Source organism: Opisthocomus hoazin, chromosome 6, assembly GCF_030867145.1.
Source record: "Opisthocomus hoazin isolate bOpiHoa1 chromosome 6, bOpiHoa1.hap1, whole genome shotgun sequence".
Taxonomy (NCBI): domain Eukaryota; kingdom Metazoa; phylum Chordata; class Aves; order Opisthocomiformes; family Opisthocomidae; genus Opisthocomus; species Opisthocomus hoazin.
The window spans coordinates 20,607,203-20,627,927 of record NC_134419.1 but is presented as its reverse complement, the minus strand read 5'-3'; the positions used below and the strand labels follow the sequence as shown (position 1 = coordinate 20,627,927).

At 37.1% G+C, this 20,725-nt stretch overlaps 1 protein-coding gene across 4 annotated transcripts in view; it reads right to left on the bottom strand.

The window, feature by feature from the left end:
• Positions 1-1,863: 1,863 nt before the first annotated feature.
• Positions 1,864-20,725, bottom strand: part of TLCD4 (TLC domain containing 4) — a 36,476-nt gene continuing 17,614 nt past the window's right edge. For all 4 annotated transcript variants that reach the window (XM_075424970.1, XM_075424969.1, XM_075424971.1 and 1 more), the window contains 4 exons: positions 15,842-15,900; positions 13,887-13,981; positions 11,781-11,854; positions 1,864-8,351 (listed from right to left, as the gene is read on the bottom strand). In XM_075424970.1, coding sequence (XP_075281085.1) covers positions 8,036-8,351; positions 11,781-11,854; positions 13,887-13,981; positions 15,842-15,900 — 544 coding nt within the window. In that variant the 3' untranslated portion in view covers positions 1,864-8,035. The remainder of the gene's footprint in view (positions 8,352-11,780; positions 11,855-13,886; positions 13,982-15,841; positions 15,901-20,725) is intronic.

Here is a 20,725-nt window from a genome sequence, read left to right as displayed (position 1 = left end):
GGGTCTCTGTTACGAGCCATAGAAAACATCATGCTCGCCTCTGTCGCTGCCCCCGTTTTTGGCAAATTTGGCTTTGCTGAAATCCCTACGACTGCATCCACAGTAGCAGCTGTGTCAGCAGCACTAAACAAGGTACAATCATTTTAGTCGTCCCTTGCTGCACATGACAACGCAGTTCAATAGTAAGAGCCTCCCGCAGACCAACTGACGTCTCTGCTTCCAGATATTCCAACTCGGCGGCAGAGCAACTTTAAACACATTTTCTCTCCCTGATGTTCCAAACGGGGAATTGGTTGTGCGCCCTCCTCTCAAAGTACGGTATGTTGCTGATGTCAGTACGCTGTCTCCCTGCTTTCTACCAGCACACTCCACCAGCAGCACCAATTGCACTACTTATTAGTCATTTTAAAGGTAATACCCTCTATAAGACAAGCCAAGTAACACATACTTTTTCCTCAATGTGAAGCAAAGAGCAGCAAGGTCACAATCTCACCGAAGCACACAATCTACCCTTAGGTACATTACGCTGTGAACTCCAGAAAAACAGAGCAAAACAGGGAGATACAGTGGTCGTCCACCATCTAAAAAATGACAGCTATCCACTGTGACGATTAAATAAAAAAAAAAATTAAAACTGCCCTAATGCAGAAATATCACACCAATACAAGTACAGAAAACAAAATTTTCAGCAAGAACACAAAGAGTAATTTTAAAAAAAAAAACAACTGGGAGACAACGAAGAGCAACTTTGCACCAGAGCATGACAAAGAAGTAGATACACAAAATACGTTCTATATCCTACATCTTAGGGAGAGGTATGTTTCTCACACTTGCAGCAAGATTTGTTGAATTTGTCAGGTTACGAACGGCTCGCTGAAAGGCTTCCCTTGTTCCCTGCCATGCTTAGTCCTTCCTTTCCACCAGTCAGTGTTAAAAGCTGCCCCAGTGCCAAGACAAAAGCCTCCCACCAAGCCCCCATTATCCTTCCCCAAGCAGCTGGGGAATCTGACCTACATAGCATCTGACCCCAAATAACGTTTCCAGACATTCCCAGTCACTTCCAAGCAGACCGACTAGTTAACAGTGTAGTATTAGTACCCTAGAATATCATTTACAAATGGAACTAAATACCCCTTAAAAGCTGAGAGGAAAAAAGTGAAAACCACTGGAATGCTTTTTGTTTTCTTCTAGTAATTTAACCATTGCATAACACGAAAGAAAACTCAAACAAAACACGAGCAATTCCTGTGCTTGGAAGCCCAGAGTGAAGACAAAACAGCAGCACCTCTGAGGATGCTCAGAGAAACCTCTGAGCTTTGCCACACAATTCATGCTTCCTAGGCATGTGTTCCCTGCACGTACAGAATCTAGGAATTGCCCTGTTAAGGAACTTAATTGCCGGTCTTAGCATTCAGTAAGGGACTGTGTAGCACATCACATTTATGATGTGCTGACAACGGTAGCTCTTATCCCTAGAGCCTTCAGACAACTGTCCCACTTCTGTCCTGAAACACGTGGCATTACAACAGTGCAATACAATTATACTGTCCAATATAAGTTTTTTCCTTAATACACAACAAAATTTATAGTTTGTTACATTCCTGGCCACCGTGATGTCCCACATAGAATTTTAGACTTTGAAAGTCCAGCCACCTGAACAACAGTGTGGCTCAGACCTCATACTCCCTCCCCACCTTTTTTTTAAACAAAAAAATATACACCATGAAATGTCAAGATACCATATAAGCCAGTTGTTTCTGAACTAAACCCCAAGAAAATTGTTCTTTCATGATGCATTCATTAGAGGTACATAACCAACTACCACATTAAGAAAGAAAAATTCACAAAATAAGAAACTGTGTTCCTTTCCTTTATTATGAAGTACCGATACCTTGCATACATGCAATTTATTGCTTATTGACATTATTGCATATATCAAAGGGGAAAAAAAAAAATCAGCCAGTATCATTTTATGTAAGCTCCTAAACTGTTCAAACAAAATATAGAAATGCTTTACAATATCACTGAAATGCAAACAAATAATTCAGATTTTTTTTATCATAAAAAGTAAATTTAAACCCATAATACTTATTCATTCGCCTTACTACAACTACTTTTATCACCAATCCACAGAATTGTTATATTGCATTTTTAAATTCTTGTGCCGAGATAAGGATTGCTACTACAATCACATCACAATTACTATTTGAATTTAATAATGTGATCCTCACATTTTGTGACAGATTAGTATTTACTGCAAACCAGATTGTCAAGATTTACCAGAAATCAGTCTAGCAGAATTTACAATTTTCATCCTTGCTTTGCACATAAGTTAGATATATTCATCAAATTTCTTCTTAGACAGATTACATAAACATTTTTGAATCACAGGCTCCATTACTTATGCCTAACTTGTAACTCATTTGTTCCCAACAGTTTAGTAATTTGGTTTTATATCAGGTTAGCTGTGCTTATGTGTTAAATTATTCTACATACATAGGTATCTGTAGATATTAAAGAAAACACTGTTTGGTGCTAGAAACAAATCCAGGATATTTAGATGTGTGCATACTAAGTGTGCAAATTATATAGCCGAGCTCACGATTAGCCCTCTTCCTCCTTTCCCCCATCATATGATGGATTTCTCTTGTGAAACTGAAATAGAGTTACAATAAACAAACCCAATATATCCCACATTGCATTCAAAATGTTATGTTCTGTATTACAGCTTAGTATTAATATTTAAATGTTGCTTTCAAACCTAACAAATTTTTTAAAATACTGAAGTTTAAAAACTTAAAAGACAATTTACATGCAACGTGTTCCACCTGGGTGCAGATTCTCACATACTTAAATATTTATAGGCTCATAAAAGCATGTCCTGTCCACAAGACAAGTACAATGTTTGACATCCCACGCATAGACTACAAATAAAGATACACTACAGAATATTTTATTTGCTTTTATATTTTCAATTTCAATAAGTAGGAAGTTATAAATAGCACACTGAATCATTACATGGTTGATACCAAACCATGCTGAACTCTTCATCATACACTCTGTTATAAAGACATTTCCTTTACAACTAGATTAAAAATTTGTATACATCATCATAATCAGGTGCCCTCTCAGTGGAGGGCATCACACAATGAAACTGATCTCAGAAGAAATTTTGCCGAAATATTTCTTATACCAAACAATGCAATTTATTGTTCATAGCTACCTTCCATTCTTTACTGAGCTATAAAGTGCTTGGTTATTATAAATAGAGCAAGAATGTCATAGGAGGTAGCTATTAGAGATTTGTAGTGGATAAGAAACCTTACCAAGTATTACTACCTAAAAGTATGATTTGATGCTTAATCCCAGATCTCTAAACATCCCAAGCAGCTCATCTTTCATCTTCTCTACCATAAAAAGAACTTTCAAGTTGCTTTCAGAAAATCCTAAGACCTTCACCTGTCCAACAGAGATTTTGCCTGGGTTTGGATGAATGTTAAATTCATAAATATTGATCACTATTTCCATTTGACTGCTGTCAAGATGTCAGCAATGCAGTACTGTTCTTTTTCCAGCTGTCAAGTATATTCCATAGATAGAGAAACTCCACCAGGAGCAAATCCTTCCTTGTGAAGTATGCTATTAAAAATATGAAAGAGGGCAGCCCATAGTTTTCAGAGTCTTCTACACTTGCATTTTTTTATCTGAAAATTCTAGTCCCTTTCCATTTGCTTTATTGATGGCTTTCACCAGCAGCCAACGCTGCACCAGATCCTAAGCTGAAGTAATTGTCAAGCAGCCCTTTATTTTCCTCTGAATGGCTCAGCAGAAGCATCACGAAATAATTTTACAAAATTCTCTATTAAATTATCTTTTACGGAAAGCTTGTATGTACTTAAACACACACAAGTCCATGAGAAAAAGTTCTCCTCATGTAGCAGTCAACAACTGATAACCCATTTTATACAGCTTGAAAATCTTAAAGTTTCATTTTCCACTGTGAACAGAGATATAGAAATATCTAAACCTTTCTGCTACGTATCAGTCTGCTGTTGTTCTAACCACAGCAGCAGGAAGACATCTGGGCCTCTATACTTTTGTTCTCAAAGTCTCCTCCACCTCTCCTCTTTAAACTCCCTTGAATGCATTTGCTCACTTGTGTAAGCTTTTACTCTTAGGTTAATGTTAGTTCTGCAGTATGAGTAATCTTCTCCCATAATTTTCTAAGTAAAGATGGAAGCAATTCTCTTCCAGACACTGTAATTAACTTAATTTTTAATAAATTTTAATACAAAATTTGGAATTGTTAAGAATTTCTATATAAAGTCAACTCCCCTCATTTTCCTGTGCATAGGATATTTTTCATTATTCAACAGATTCTATTTTTTAAGCAATTAAGTTATTAAATTACTGAGCTCACTCAAGATAGCATGTGTTTATAGAGGTAGAGTAGGCTTCAGAGATGCAATTCTTACCACTGAAGAATGCGCACAGATAACCCATAAAGCATCTCTGTAGCATAAGGCTCTCGACTCATTGAAATCCACTGGAACACTCACCAAGAAAATGATTGAAGTACGTTTCTTCTCTGCAAGTACTGTATCCACAAATCAATTATAAAAGCAAAATTTCACCTACCATTCCCCTGTAGTAGTTCTGAAAGTGGTATTTACTCATCTTTTGATGAAAAAGTAGAGCCATAAAAACAGGAAGCTTGCATTCCTACATACAGCCTTACCAGTGCAAACAGTCTCTCCCATGATCATTAGCCTAATTTTATGCCACCTGGTACTGAAGAATGTAAAAGAAAACAAGATATCTGAGCATTTTTTACAAGATTAATGCCTTGCATTTGATATGTCCATGGCAAAGACACCTGGTGACATACCAAGTGTCTGCTTTTACACTAGACAGTGCATCTGTTAGAAGTTTTAAGCTGCTAATAACATAATATTACATTCTAAAGGTAGCATTTACTACGATGCTACTTGTCATGCGTTTACTTTTTTGCATAAAAAAAGCAAAGACACAAGCTTCCACCACAGTTTTTAAATTAATGAAGTGTAACTGAAAAACGGGTGCCGCAGCTATCTAATTTGCTGTATTATAAGGTCTTAATGGCAGGTAAAAAAGTGCCCTACACTCATGCATTCAGTACATCACAACTTTGCAGGCTGTTTACTACAGTCCTTGCCAAATACTCAAGTGTTAATATTTTTTTCATTAGAAAGTTGTCTTCTGACACATGGTAGATGCATCAGGACATAACTGTAATACATTAAAAAAAAAAAGAAAATTTAAACCTAATGCATTGTAAAATATTGTTATAATTACACTAATTTTGTACAACAATCCAAAATATTACATGTTTTAAAATAATTATCCCACTGCTCTTCCATTCTGGATCGTTGCCCACAGTGTATTATGCAGGCGTTCGGTTTTGGGGTTTTTTTCACTGTAGTTTTAACATAATGTTGTTATAGCTTGACTTACCTGCCCCCCACCCCCCCATCAGACACAAGTCTATCCAGAAGTGAGGGAAATGGACCATTTTAATGAATGTTCTCCACTGAAAACAAAAAAAATTAAATACTGAAATACTGAAGATTAATGCTAAGAAGAGATGAATTTCAAAAAGTTTTGATAAGCTATGAAAACCTTAAAAGTTGCTCCAAATCATCTTACCATTTTTTTAGCCTACTTCCCAAATAACAAAAGCAGACTTCTACTTTCAAACATATTCTACAAAATGTTTGAATTTACTAAATTAAAAATTTATTTTAGAAAGGGACAAGCTATTACAAAATGATTCCCTGATGCAGTGATTTAAAAAGCACAAGCATTCCATGCACACCTTGAAATCATAAAGGGGATAGACACATAGAGCCTCATTGCAGAACTAACTCATTGCATTAGATACACTGAAATCACTATTTTAAAAGATACCAGGTTTTGCAAATTAGTAGAAAAAGCAGTCTGTTTCTTTCAGCAAAGCAGGTCACAGGATCAACCCTCACAGACTATGGAATTATCCGTACCCAAATCAGGTACTGCGCTGACTCAAATCACACAGCTAGATTAATTGCTAACTTTCCCAAGGCATGAACAAATCTTTTGTCTGCAGGCTTGTGAAGTATTAATAAGCACAGAATCAAAAAAAATAGACGTGTTAACAATCCTTGGTATCTCCCTTAACAAGGCAGGATTGGGAAATGGTTTTGAAAAAAAGTCTGTCCCGTTAAACAGTGGAACTGGGCTTATGAAAGTGCGTATTATGCTAGCCCAAACAATACTCCCTGATATCATTTGAACTGGGGAACGAAACTCACCGCAGCCACCTTGGTTATAAGGCTTTTCAGCCTACGCAGTCCTCGTGGGGGCTTACAGACCTCCTGGAACGCTGCGTCCCTCACCCAGGAGTGCAGTATTGGGGCACTCACACCTCCAGCTACAGAGGGGTTCACATCACCCAGCTTTGTTAGAGGGAATGAGACAAGAAGAAAACTAATTATCCTACACAGGGTACATAGTTTAACTTTTTTGTTTAAAAATAAATTGCTTAAACAGTATGCTACAACAGTTGGGATGTGCACTAAAATACTAAGTGAAAATGGATACTTTTAGCCCACCTTACCAGAAGGTATAACAAATTACAAGTAATGTCAAACAAACAAACAACCAACAACCTCCAAGGAAAAAAACAGAAGTTAGTCAGTCCCAATTCAGATATGTTTAAAGTAAGTAAACCAAAACCAAACTACATACAAATACAGCCCTCAAAATCATATAAAATTAAACAAAAAACATAATTTCCTCAAAGTGTATTATAAATTAGATTCTAGACTATTCCTAGATGGTAGGATTTCTCTCTGATGCCCTCCAAACCTTTAAGTTTGAAGAAGGAACAGACCACCTACTGACAAATACGGGGCTTTAAAAAAAACAGAATGTTGTGCCTACAGGAGTGAATTACCGTACAGCTTTACAGAAGTTTGGCACAGCTAATTCAAGAATGTTTGTAGTCAACACCTCCGATTTCTGATGTGACAAAAAACCCCAACGCTTCATATCAAATGAGTAATTTCTGTGATAAAAGGAAAAAAGTATTACGTAAGTTACACATCAAATGTATAGAAAAATTTTATCTCTTTACAATTAAACTTCACATCCAAATAGCCGATAGTTAAAAATACTCTGAGGAGAGTTGCAGCACTTCTCAAAGGTAGTAGCAGCAAAGGAAAAAGCACTCCAGTAAGAGTTTTGCTGTTTCCACACATCATTTACCATACTAACTTGCAAAAAAAATTCCATGGGCAATTTAGAAGAGGTACTATTGCATGTAATCTAACACAGAAAAAGTCAATCCTTCCCATCAAAATCAGAGAATCTTAACAATTTTTAAGATATTCTGTAGTCTTATAATACAGCATTTTAGATAAAATTATTTCATAAATTTCCCAAAATAGTTTGCATTCATATAAGGCAGAACAAAAAGCAGTGAAAGACTTCACAGAATCAAAGCTAAATTTCTAGCTTCTCTTGCAAAAATTAAAAAGTTGTCAAGAATGAAATCTTGATTGTTATTCCTAGAAGAAAACATAGAAATGTGCCAGGAAAATTGCACCGTATCGGGAGTTTGGGGAGTTTTTTCATTTTCTAAAAAAAGAGAGAGATGTCAGTATTCACTGGATTTATAAAACACATTCACCTGAGAAATCTGAATGAAACACTTCAAACACACTGGTGGACAACAAGCAAGTAACAAGTCTGCTCCTTTCTGATTTCAGTAGCTTGTGACTGCTCAGAACAGACATGTGGAACTCATTTATGTGAGCTTTTGCTTTTATTCCTCACCAGACAGGATCCATAAAGCGTGGCCCTGGGTGCGCAGGCAGTGTGGCTAGGGAAAGAGTAAGGTCAGTACAGAGGTAATACCTTGTTTCCTTAAGAGGAGCATTCCATGGCAGAAATGTGCACTGTTTCAGTGAACCCAAATCACTTTCATAGCAGAAATTTCATTTTATGCATACGATTTCTACTCAGATTTTCCATTTCTATGAGTTTTGGCTTCCTTCTGTCCAATAAGACAAATGACTTTGTAGCATCCTTTTGCAATTTTGACCATCCACATCATGTTCATAACATCCAAGACAACACTTGTGATAATCCAGGCGCTCTGAGCTGCAAATCCTAATCTCTGGAAAGCTTCTGTTCCAAATGAAGAAATTACATGGCTGTAATATACAGGCATGACGGCAATCCTCACCACGAAGAACACAACTGTCATCAGCACACCATTGATGATGTTGGCCTTTGAAGATCTGGGATATCCCAGTACTTCAAAAAACCACCTGCAAAAGAAGTGTTCACAGATACCAGGCAGACTTGAAGCCATGTCATTAAAAAAAGATTTTATTTCATTCTTTTTAATTAATAATGTAATTTATTAATTGCTTCTACCCTTATAATTTCTAAATTATTGCACTGTGTCTTGGCTTAGTTGCAGATTCTTCTCTTTGGTTGCATTTTTTTTCCCTACTTAAGCAGTGAGTGACATCCAGTACACTGCAGAATAACGTGTAGAAAATCCTGATTTGAATTGTAAACCAGTTGACAACCAGTATGCATTTCAGTGACCATTGTGTAATACAGTATAATTCAAATTCTCTTTTAAAATGATGAATACAAACTTATTACTTGTTACTATAATTTGCACCAATGGGCAATTAAAATTCTATTTGTTTCCTTGAAAGAAATTCTAGCATTGTATTTGGATACGGTAATCTAGATGGAGCTCTAATTTCCAGTTTCCCAGATCTGGGATTTTCTCACTGCTTCTGTTCAACCTGAAACCAGAACTTCAGAACCAGACATTGTAAATGGCACTGGATTATGTAACAGCTAGGTGTGTTATGCAATGAAAAAGTTAAATCTAAAAACCCCCTCTCTCCCACTACTCCTACTGGGTCATAAGTGGTCTTTAAAAAAAATTCTTGCATATTAATTCCTTAGTAGAAAGGCATAACTTATCTGTTCACAGAACCCACAGAACCTGCGGGTTGAATTCCTAGAAAAAGGAACAACAAACTCCTCTAATTCTTTATCATTCACACTTAAACCAAAATAAACACAAGAAAAATTTGTGCAACTATGACAGGTTAAAGACAGGACCAGAGAAAAATTAATTAAATCACTGGGGGACGGGAAGTGGAATAATCAATTTATTTCCAAGAAGATACGAGGGTAAAACTATTTAACAAAACAACAATTCTAAAACTGGTCTGAAAGTAATTTTTAATTTAATTGCCTACAGATTACAACCTAGGTAATTACAGATATACCATAAAGACTTGCCAGACACCCAGCTCTAACAGAAATATTCCAGGAATTCATTAAGAGTGCAATTGAGATAATTAAAATCCAGGCACTCAAGGTGGCAGTCCAGCCTGGAAGCAGGATACCTCACCACAGAAACAGTTACTGGGATGATGAAGAGAGAGACCTGATGCATTTGGTCAGATTAACAATCAGAGCCTATACTTTCATTGATATATACAACGCAGATTCCAAAAGTAATATAAAAAAAGGTTGTAAAATATACTGCGATGTGCCAATATAATTAACTGGACATCTGCTTAGCAACTTCCCTCTCCCAGCAAATTAAAAAAAATAAAAGTCAGTAAGTCACAGTTATCATTACAATTTTACCCACCATAGTTCATAATTAATTACATAAATGCTGATACTAACATTAAAAGATCTAAACACTTGGCTGGAGACAACCTCCAATTAGATATCTCTAACAACACAGACAGGAAATACAAAGAATATACTACAGTTTTGAGATTAGAATATCATTTTATATTTTAATAATAGCTCTTTTGATAATACTAAGAATGCAAACGAGAAACTTAATGTAAGTTATTATCATTATCCACTACTTACTGCCTTAAGGGTCTGGTTCTCTTCAAATTTAATGAAAAAAACAAGCATTCATGCACTAATGAGATCTCATCCCTTAGTGCAAGGGACTTTATTACTCTCCTACAGTGATTTCCATTTTTCTGAGAAAGCAGTAAATGCCAGTATTCAAAGACACATAATCTCACTGTAGGCATTTTAAAAGTATAACATATATTACTTTTAACAGCCAGACGTATCATAACACTTCCTAACGCCACAGTCTGAAAGGTAAGCATCAGTATAGGTACCACTTAAACCCAGGATGAAATCCTGTCTTGGTAGAAGTCAGCTGGGAGAACGACCGTCCACTAGGCCATGAATTTCAATACAGAAGTCCAGAATATAAGACTGCTTTTTAAAATTTTCTTACTCTCCTCTTCCTTGAATTACTAAAATAAGTTTAAAGAATTGTTTATTTACTCCTCAGTTCTCTGCGCACACAGAGCACAGACTACATTAGACTATAATCTCCGACTCAACTGCACTTGGGCAAATGAAAGCAACCTCTAGAGAGCTCCATTATCCCATCCTGCCCTCCTGTAAACTGAATTTGCCAAGCTAATGTTTGAAAGGGATCTCAGCACAATCTTTCATATTCGTCGAGATCCGAGTAGTGCTACAGTCTCATAAAATATTTCAGAGTTTACAGTCACAATGCTGCAACGGGTAATACCCAGATACCCTGTTTGCCAGAGGATTACAGTTCCTATTTGCCTTACAAACCTTATCTTTTCTCTACCAGACACCTGGAAAAGAAAACAGATGCCACACATGTAGGATCAGTAAAGTGAAAATACACTCCAAAAAGTATAGGTGAGGAACAGGCATCTGGTACACCAAAAGATCTGATCCTACGCTGCAAAAAAATGGAGGAAGAGGAGAGGACTGCAGCACTGCCCTGTACCAAAGCCTCTCTCCTGAGGTGACATCGTCCTGGGGCAAGTCCCTGTCCCCAGATGGGTCACAGCAGCTATGGAGTAAGGAAAGAGGCCACCCTCCCCAGAGCACCAGGGAAACTCCACTCACCGCTTTCTCCTACCTGCGGTACATGCCATTATCATGCTCCTTTTCCCGTACTCACAGCACCAGTGCTATAGCACAGTAGCAACACTACAAGCAGAAGCCGTGGTAGGCTTCGACTGTCACTGAGCCCTGCAGAAGAGCCTCTGCCACTTTCTTGAAGTGAAGATTAACTATTCCAGATATATTTAGGTGCTTTACTATACTATTTTTCTAATTTAAGTGCTCAAAATAATTTCCAAGACTATTTTTGAAAGTAAATAAAGAATATACATTTATATTATTCTATGTATTTATATGCATATGTTAATATGCATATATGTATATGCAGTATAGCAAAATAAACTTAAAATTATGTAGGGCAATGTAATTCCATCCTAGGATTCTGATGACAATGTTATCTTGCTTCTTTTCCTGGTCCATGATACTAAAAAAAATCCCTATTGAAATTGATGGCTTTATTATAATAATTACATGAACACACAAAGGCTAAGAAACAATATTATATTTGTGAATACTTTCTGTTCAGTAGTTTCATAAAAGTCTGGCATTTTATATGAAGACTGGTCTACTCTAAAAAGGAAATCAGGGGTGAATACACTAGATATACTGTTGCAGCTATAGCAGCAAAAAGTTTTCATAGCACAAAAGATTTCCACATTGTAATCCTTAGTTCAACACATATAAATTCCCTTTCAGCAGGCATTCAACAACAAAATACAAACTTCATAAGTGACAAAAATAATAATACAGATTCAAATTTAAAAGAACTATGCAAAAATTCCCTAACCACTTACCGCTGATTGACAAAAGGAGTGGAGAACTCTGCAAGCAGACGGAAGTTTCCAAAATAAGCCAACAGACCTTTGCTCTGGTTAGCAAAACAAAACAGACATACAAAAATCAACAATGTAGATGTAAAATCTTGATTAAAGTCTTGAAGTATACACAGAATGATACAACATCTCACCTTCTTTATTAAAACTGATAATAAGTGAGCTTGCCAGCTGTGGCCAACTTCCTTATGAGGTTTACTACAAAAGCTGCAATTGTGCTTCAGGTATCTCGAATCAGTCATTTCTTATTTAAAAGAAATCTTTAAAACACTTACAGTTAAGTGGCGATGGAAAGACGACTGGCACAAGTAGTCATAGGTTATAATCATAATGATGCTGCTACTGTCTCAGAATTACAAATATTTTTGATTTCTCAATGTTCAAACAAGCCCAAACAGAAGCACTATATGCTAAAGAAAAATCTCCCTCCATTGTTTTAGGAACATAATTTGCCACAGCAAGATGAATTCCCAGCTTTTAATGGCAGCAGGAAGGGCACATAAAGCTCTTCCTTCTCTCCTCCCCACTGCAGGGGAAACCCTTTCCACCAGCTCTGTCGCAGTCCCTGCGGTGCCCTGTGGGTTGGAAGAGCAGCACATCTTCTCCGTGCTGGCATCCAGATAACTGCATGGGACATTTCAGTCGGTCTCCTGAACAGCCTATGGAGTGTGTGTCATGACTGCCCTTTCCCCCACTGGGTGTGCTGATACCCACAGCTTCAGGCATGTAATGTCAGTTTGCACTACACCGAACAGAAAATCTGTGTTCTTAAAATCTTATCTTAATCTTAATTAAGAGAATCTTAATCAAATTCTCTCCTACCTTCAAGAGCAATTTTTGAAATAATATTTATGAGTAACTTTCTCTGAAGAGAATGAGAGTAATACACAGACACCCAAGAGCAGAGCTATATCCAGATAGTACAAACTGCTTTAAAAGAAGTTCACATTAACACTACACTTTCTATTTACTCCAGAAACAACTCATGAATTTTCTGCACCAGGGCTTAGCCTTGGTAGTGGTATTTTCATTTCTCCAATATTCAGCTCTAATTCACTCTCATCCGTGACAATATTACTAGATCTACTTATCTTCAACCCAAAACAGAGTATTTACTTGTCAGTGGACTTCATCCCCTTTAAACCATTACATGGGAAATCTGACAGTAATCCGGCACCTTGACACTTGTAATATTGTAAGCCTGGGATTCAGGCAGTAGGCAGGGAAAGAAGTGTGGTAAATGAAGTAAGTTGTATTTTATAACATTTCTTTATTTGCTGAATGAGCTATTCAGAACAAATGCAGGAGCATTATTCTGGAGGTCAGTGGGATTTCAACCAAGTCACATGGGCATCTTTGAGAAATTCCAGCAGCAGCAAAGAGTAACTAAGTTAGTCTTTATCCTAGAGCAGCATCCTTCTCTTTCACTTCTCCCTTCAATACAAGTACGCCATAGACACTTATAGATATATACAGTTAATCATACATTGTTTCCCCACCAAAGTAACCTTAAAAACAAGATGTCTCAGAGGATGTGTCATACCAGATTAAAAAAAAAAAAAAAGGAAAAAAGAAAAAAAAGAAAAAAAAGAAAAAAAACCACACACAGCTGATTGTAGTACATTCACCCGAGTTAGGGATCACTGACCTATGGCCTTGCAAATACACATACAAGCAGAACATAACCCCTTGAAACCATTTCCTTCTCATTTTCCAACTGAATATTCAGACTTGTGGTTTTATTTGAAACTCTTTTCTATAACCATGTGAAAAGCCCCTCTGTCAAAGTCTCTCTATGCAAAAGCTGAGAAGAGTTTTAATTTCAGCAGTTAAATAAGTTACGCATTTTTGTTGAAGGACCGTAACGTTGAAAAGGCATGCACTTACCACAAATGACTGATGAAACCATTTAGAAAGTAACGATGAATGAAAATACAAATATGCCTTTCACAATTCTAACACGCCAACCAGTGAAGAATTTTTTTAAACATAAAGAAAATGAGATCTATAAAAGCACTGTCTTCAATCTCATCTGCTTTTTATGTTACTGGAAAATACAGCACTCACCAGTACAAAATAGTAAGCATACAGAGCTGCCAAGTGATGCATTACAAAAAGTTTGTCACCAATTGCCTTCCAGTAGTAAATAATAAGCAACAAATCTACAAGAGAAAAGAAATAATGATAAAGAACAATTTATTATACTACCACTGACATCAGGATAGTGTTTTTCTAAGTTTTAGAGGTATAAATGCCAATATATGGCATCAATAGAAACTCTCTGAATTATCTCTGAAGAGAACATCTTTGTCCTAAAAACTTTAGTCAAAGCATTAAGCAACAGTATTCTTCCAACAGTTGCCATAAATTATTACTTTCCACATCAGCTGAAGTACAGAGGCAATAGCATTAGCTGAAATATTTTGGAAGGAGAAAGTGGATCCTGAATCTCATAGCAAGACTTCACACTTATGAACCCAAAAATTTGGAACAAGTGACCAAAAAAAAAAAAATAAAAAGGAGGAGTGGGCTACCAGTGGCATAGCCATTAGACAAATACACAAATAAATGCAGTAATGTATTATGGGAAACCTCTGAATCAAAATGTAGCTATATTAGCAAACAGGGACTCATTTACCAAATACATTTTGCAAGGGGCACTTGGAATGAGAAGCATGTTTGCTTTGTTTAATCAGAATTTTCCAATTACTGCAAAAGTGATATACTGGACTTGAGCTAATGTTATAAGGAAAGCTTTGACAGAAAAGTTCTTTCTTCTCCCATGATGGTCTGAGATTTCAGATTTTCTTTTCTGTACTGGAACAAGCAATTTCTGCCCCTACTTTCTCTGAATGAGTATTTTGGACTGGAATATTATTGACCAAAGTTCCCAATCAAAGAGTTTACACCTGTACCTTTTGTATCTCCAGTGAGTGCCTTGATCTCTTTTGTATCAGCTATCCTCAAGCAGGACTCTATCATCTGACATAGCCACTACACTTCCTATTAATAATTAAACATTAACTATATAAGGAAGTGAGACAGAATGAGTGGCCAGGTTCAGGTCTCTGTTCAAAGGCATTCATTAATTCATAATGAAAGTCTAATGCATAATTGTTCAAAAATAGACACCAATGAATTTAAACATGAATGCTGAAGTTCTTATGGAAAAAACAGAGACTTAAACTAACCCACAGTTTAACTGAGTGTGCCAATCACCAGATTATCAGCTCCACTGAGGTGAGAATCTACTCTGGGAAATAATCGAGTCCACAGCCCAGTCTCCGACCAGAGATTCCATCTTAACATGAGAAGTTTTCCCTGAAAATAGTCCGAGTCACAGCAAGTTTTTGCTTTGATTAAGTCAGTATTACCCCCACACACCGTAAAAGAAAGCTCCAAAGTATTCTGTAGCAAAACTCACACACCAATTTTAGTTGATGGTAAATAATTAAGAACACAAAACATATGTAGGGGTGAATGCCATACCAAGGAAATAATTTAAAATGTCCATGTTTTATACGTGACTAAATTTTAGCTTATAAGTGAGACAAAAAGGTGGGCAGGCAGGATCCTATGGCATCATCCGCCTCAGCTTGTACTGAGGGTTGCTAAAATTCTTCTGCCAGCATTCTGAGGTCCCAGGAAGAAACATGATAAAAGAGCTACAAGTTGTAGACACCCTGAAGGGAGCGAAGGGCACTGCTTTAGCACCTTCTCGGTTGACTAAAGGACAAAACTGAGCTGGAGTTGGTGGGTTGTGTATCAAACCATCACAAAGCCACACAGTGGCATTTCCTCAGTGCTTGGGGAGATATCATTCCATCTTTCACATCCGCTGGCAAGATACTGTGATTTCACCACAACCCACAACTCCATTAGCATTTTTAAAAGCCACAGCAGAAACTGTATTGTATACACATATCACATCTCCAGCATCATGTCACAGTATAAATATATAGGCATGGTGACTCAATATACATATGCAGGTTGTGTGTGTTATATACACATTGCATAATTACCAGAAATGAGGTAGCCTGTGGTAATAGCAATATTCAGCTTCACAATTGAAGGGTCACCCCTGTAAACATACCAAAACCACACAGTTAGAGCCTTTATAACATGGTAATTTGCAAAGGACATACACATATCAAACACATAATGTCCATCAGGTCACCTTATTCTTGTCCCATCATTAAGACATTACGAGGATTGGTTAAGCAAGGTCCTAGTCATGAAAATGGATTCCTTTTCCACCTAGATATAAGACATCTACTAACTGCCCTAATCAGGATTACCCCCTGCTTTCGGGTAGAGACTGCCCAAGAGCTTTGCTAGAACTGAAACCCAGCAAAGTATCCTAAGCTGGGTACAGGGGATAAAAGAGAACAGCCCAGGCAGTGTCTCTTAGCCCTTTAACTGACACTCTGCCTCTCCATTTTTGTTCTTCTGCCAGTGTTAAAACTTTGTTAAGGATGACAAAAATATCTTGCTCCGCTGGTGTTTTTCATATTCATAAGAGGATGGATGCTTATAGGAATAAAGAGAGTAGAAGGAGACATGAATTATTTGCATGTTCTCTGGAGCCAAGGAACCTTTGAGGAGAAATGCTATTCAGCGTTTCACACCTTCTGTCCCTTCCCTTTTGGTGCCAAACATTCAGCAGGCAAAGCTCTTAGTAGCACATGCACAGCTTCAGCTTCTCTAGAATGTTCAACAAACCCAAACTTGTGAATACAGCTCAAGAAAGGGAAGCATCCACGTTACAGCAAGTAACATTTGTTCTTTCCTTCCCTGTCCTCTGTACGTTCCTACTTTGAGGAGTTTGGTAAGCAAATCTCTCTTCCTCCGCACAAAGATCATAATTTATTTTTTTTTTAATTAAGTTGTGCATCTAATCTAGATATGTTTTGTGTAAGCATGAACTGAGCTTCATGTGACACATCTACAGATTTATAAAATGTGGACTGCTCAAGACAAGCTGCGAAAGCCATCTTTGTTGTAAAACTTCTGAGAAAAAAAAAAGAACATAACTGTGCTTACAGCCACCTCCAATACAAAGTATAGCTCAGCCAGAAAGCAGTAAAATGCTATTACTTAGTTATTATTTTTTAATCCTATTGGAATGAAGCCGTGGAAGAGACTTCCTGTTCACCAAATTTTAAGGCTTTCTTAGCATCTAAAACTAACTGCTTCCCTGAGTGAGAGGGTAGCTTATAGCAAAATAGAAGGACTCACAAAATCAGAATTCTGCTGATAGGTGAGGAAAAACATTACCAGGAGAGCCTGGAGCACACTTCATCTCTTAAGATTGGCCATAGAGGCTCTCTTAATTACAACTTGAGACAGGAACATTTTTCCTTGAGACAGGAACATTTTTCCAGGGCTTCCAAACCTGGTTTCATGAGTTACGTACGTTGTGGGCTGAGTGCTTCTTTAGGTGTAGCTCTTCTGAAAGTCACAGCTAGACACAGAGCACAGAGAGGTGTGTTCTCACAACTTTAGCAGAAATTCTTTAACTAGTTGCAGCCCTCCCATTAGAGCTCCCCACTGTGGCAGCAGCAACATGATAACCAAACTTGTAAGCACTCCCAACACACTTCAGCACAGCATCACCAAGATAGAGTCTGCGCTCAGGAACCTTCATATTCTCCTCCAGAGAAGATGCAAAGGACTGAGTATATGAAATTGGTTCCTTGATGTTGATAAACATGACTTAACTGGATGAGACAGGGAATGATTCACCTCCCTTCGTTCTTTCCAGGAGAATGATCACCTTGCAACAAACCTTCTCTAGACTTTCTAAACCAAATCTTCAACAACATATATGGCTGCACTCCCCATCTGTCCCCTCCCTTCAAGAAGAGTCCATGTTAGAATGCCAAATTAATCTCAATTAATGGTAAACTTAGAATTTAGTCTAAAATCTTCTAGATTTCCTCATCTGTCTTCTTGAATGCAAAGTGCAATGCAGCTTATGAGCCCTGATGTTTGCAGCCTAGTTTTGATGCAAGCAAGAGCCAGAAGTGACAAACAGGGAGTGACTTCACTAAGCAAAAGGGAAGAGCTACCTCTTTTGTGATTGCTAAGGAGGTATGTATGGCAAATTACACGCCAACATGCACAGGCAGATGTAACGAAAAGAAGTCCACACAACCAATTTTCTTCAAACTTCTTTGCAGATACAAGGTCATATAAAATACTAACCAAACATCAGACTTCAAAAAGCATAATGACTGTAAAGTGGACAGTCATATGAAAAAGCCTGCTATTCTGTGGAGCTACAATGCAATTCACTTATTTACATCCTCTCCCTCTCCTTATCTGATCTCTACCACCTCCACATTTTCTACCGTGTTATGCTTACCACCGCAAAACAATTTCTACTTTGTCTATGTTAACTAGTCTGTATTATACACAGAAAAAAAGGCTAAGTGTTATGAGAAGTCCTAGACCATCCGTACACAATGCTGATTCTTCCCCGTAACTCATTAATGCTCCAGTCTTTATTATCATTTGTTAGGATCTAGCATATCTAGTTTCAGGTATTACCTGACAGTAACATCACATCCTCTCTCCATTGAGCCCAAACTCTTAGCAGGAGTCCTGATCCCTTTCAAGACATATGGGTATCATTAGCACCATGCATCTAAGCTTTGCGTGAGCTCAGAAGTTGACATACGCAGAGGCTCAGAACTTGTGATTATCCATTACAGATAGAGATATCTTTAAATCCCACAGAAAATCATCGATTGAATACTGCCTTACAGTCAATGACTACACAAAGATGGTGGCAATAACTAGTGAGAAAGAGTGTCTGTATCAAAACCTTCCCAGTAGACTAAAATCAGAGCATCTATGTGATGTTTTCAGGCTACCTGGGCTAGAACAGTACAAGAAAGCTGCAGGAAGGATTCCTGGACATTTAGTTACAAACTACTGTAAATGATTCACAAATGAAAAAAAAAAGAAAACATGCAATTACAAATTACAAATTATGTTTCTTGTATTGTTAATAAGAGACTGCTACAGAAAGGCTTATGCATCCTTCATATCTGTAAATGACCAAGTCCCACAACTTATGCCTGCATTTCAAAAGGGCATTACATTTCCAGACTGAGCAGCCTTGCGGCAGCCCATCTGGCACCTCCCGTATAACTTGTTTTTTTCCTCTTCAGTCCTATTCAATTAAAATCAAGACTATGTGAATTTAGCTACGAATCAATGTAAAAATGATACGCAACTTAAGACTTCATGCACAGCTAAGCCACAAAACAGACTGGAAAAAAAAAATGATTAAAACTCTACATGGTCAGCTAAGGCTGTAATTACTGGGTACCGGGAACCAATATGACGTATGGGGGAAAGCACAGACTAATGCTAGCTATCTCATTTTTAACAGTCATGTAAAAGTCAGCCATAGAAGAAAATGTACATCTGCAAAATCTGAGAAAACCACCCTATGATTCTGGCTTCACTGGCAGAAGAAAGCCTAACGCAAAGTTGTATTTTACTCACAGGGTCCATAGAAGTACTTGTAAAGCCATGGGCAATATTATGTTCAGTCTTCGTTTGCACTGAATCACTTGCATGAACATGAATTCAAATAATTGCGACTGCAAATAATTGCGACTGCTTTCAGTACACTAAGTGATACTTCAAACATTTTAAAAATATTAGTTTAATAACTAAAAATACTGATTTCCACACCTAGAGTGTGTTCTGTGCACTTGTAATTGACAAATTCCTGAAACCACTGTCTCGGATAATTTTGACTGAGAAACAATTTACAGAAACACTGCCATGAAATAAACATGAAGCTTTGATTTAAAACACACAGATTACTTCCATTAGATTTTTAAATATATATAAATTTTTCCTTACTCTACCAAATGTAAATAAATCCAAATAGAAGAAACTATTTAGAAGCAATAGTAGAAATACAGAAAAAAAATCCCCCAAAGGCAGATGGATTTTGTCTTTTAAGATTTAATATTTTTACATAATCTAGAATACTAAAGCTCCATAAGCCAAGATTAAGTTTTCAATGCAGTACACAAAAATATGTAACACAACTTTTCTCAAAGAACAAAAAAGTGGTTCAATTTCTGCTTACTGTGAATTTTTCCTGGAATTTACCAGGAAAACTGAGTAATTGTGAAGACTCGATTTATTTATCATCACCAAGATATATATATTTCTGTTTTTCATGACTTCTTTTGTACCGTTTAGAACAAGGTGTACTCAAACAAACCAGGACAAAAGCTTCTATCTGATAAAGCTTACCACAACACACACTGAAAGAGTTATAACAACATGCTGCCTTTCAACATGGTTAAAAGATCTCATAAGATATTCAGCCTGTATTTGGTCTCTGTAAAGATACCAGAATGCAACAGAAAAAATCCAGAACAGCCAACAATTTAATTATGTATCACTACACACAGAAGAGGCCAATGCTGCCTTAGTTTGTGTTATGAATTAGTGTTACACTTATTAAAGCCACATAACAAGTCAGTGGCAGAGCGCTTCAAGCACCCAATCCTGCCTAGTCCACACTGCACTGCCATTAATTTACAGTATCGAAAGAGCAGAACAAGCATCAGATGTTAGATTTATGTAAGTTTAAACGGACTCACAGTGTGGTCCTTTGACAAGGTTAAAAACAACAGTCTATGACAGAAATATGAAATGAAACTTAAAGTAGGTAGGTAGTCTTCAGGAAAAATACGGCCTCTTCCTTCTATAGGAAAAGAGTTCCAGCAGGTAACAAGTGAAATGTCAAAACACCAATAGCAATTAACCCGACTAAAACAAAGGCATCTTGTTCTCCTCCCTCAAAAAAAAATGTGAAACAAAACAATATAACTAGAAATCAAGAAAAGATAAGCTTAATATAGACTATT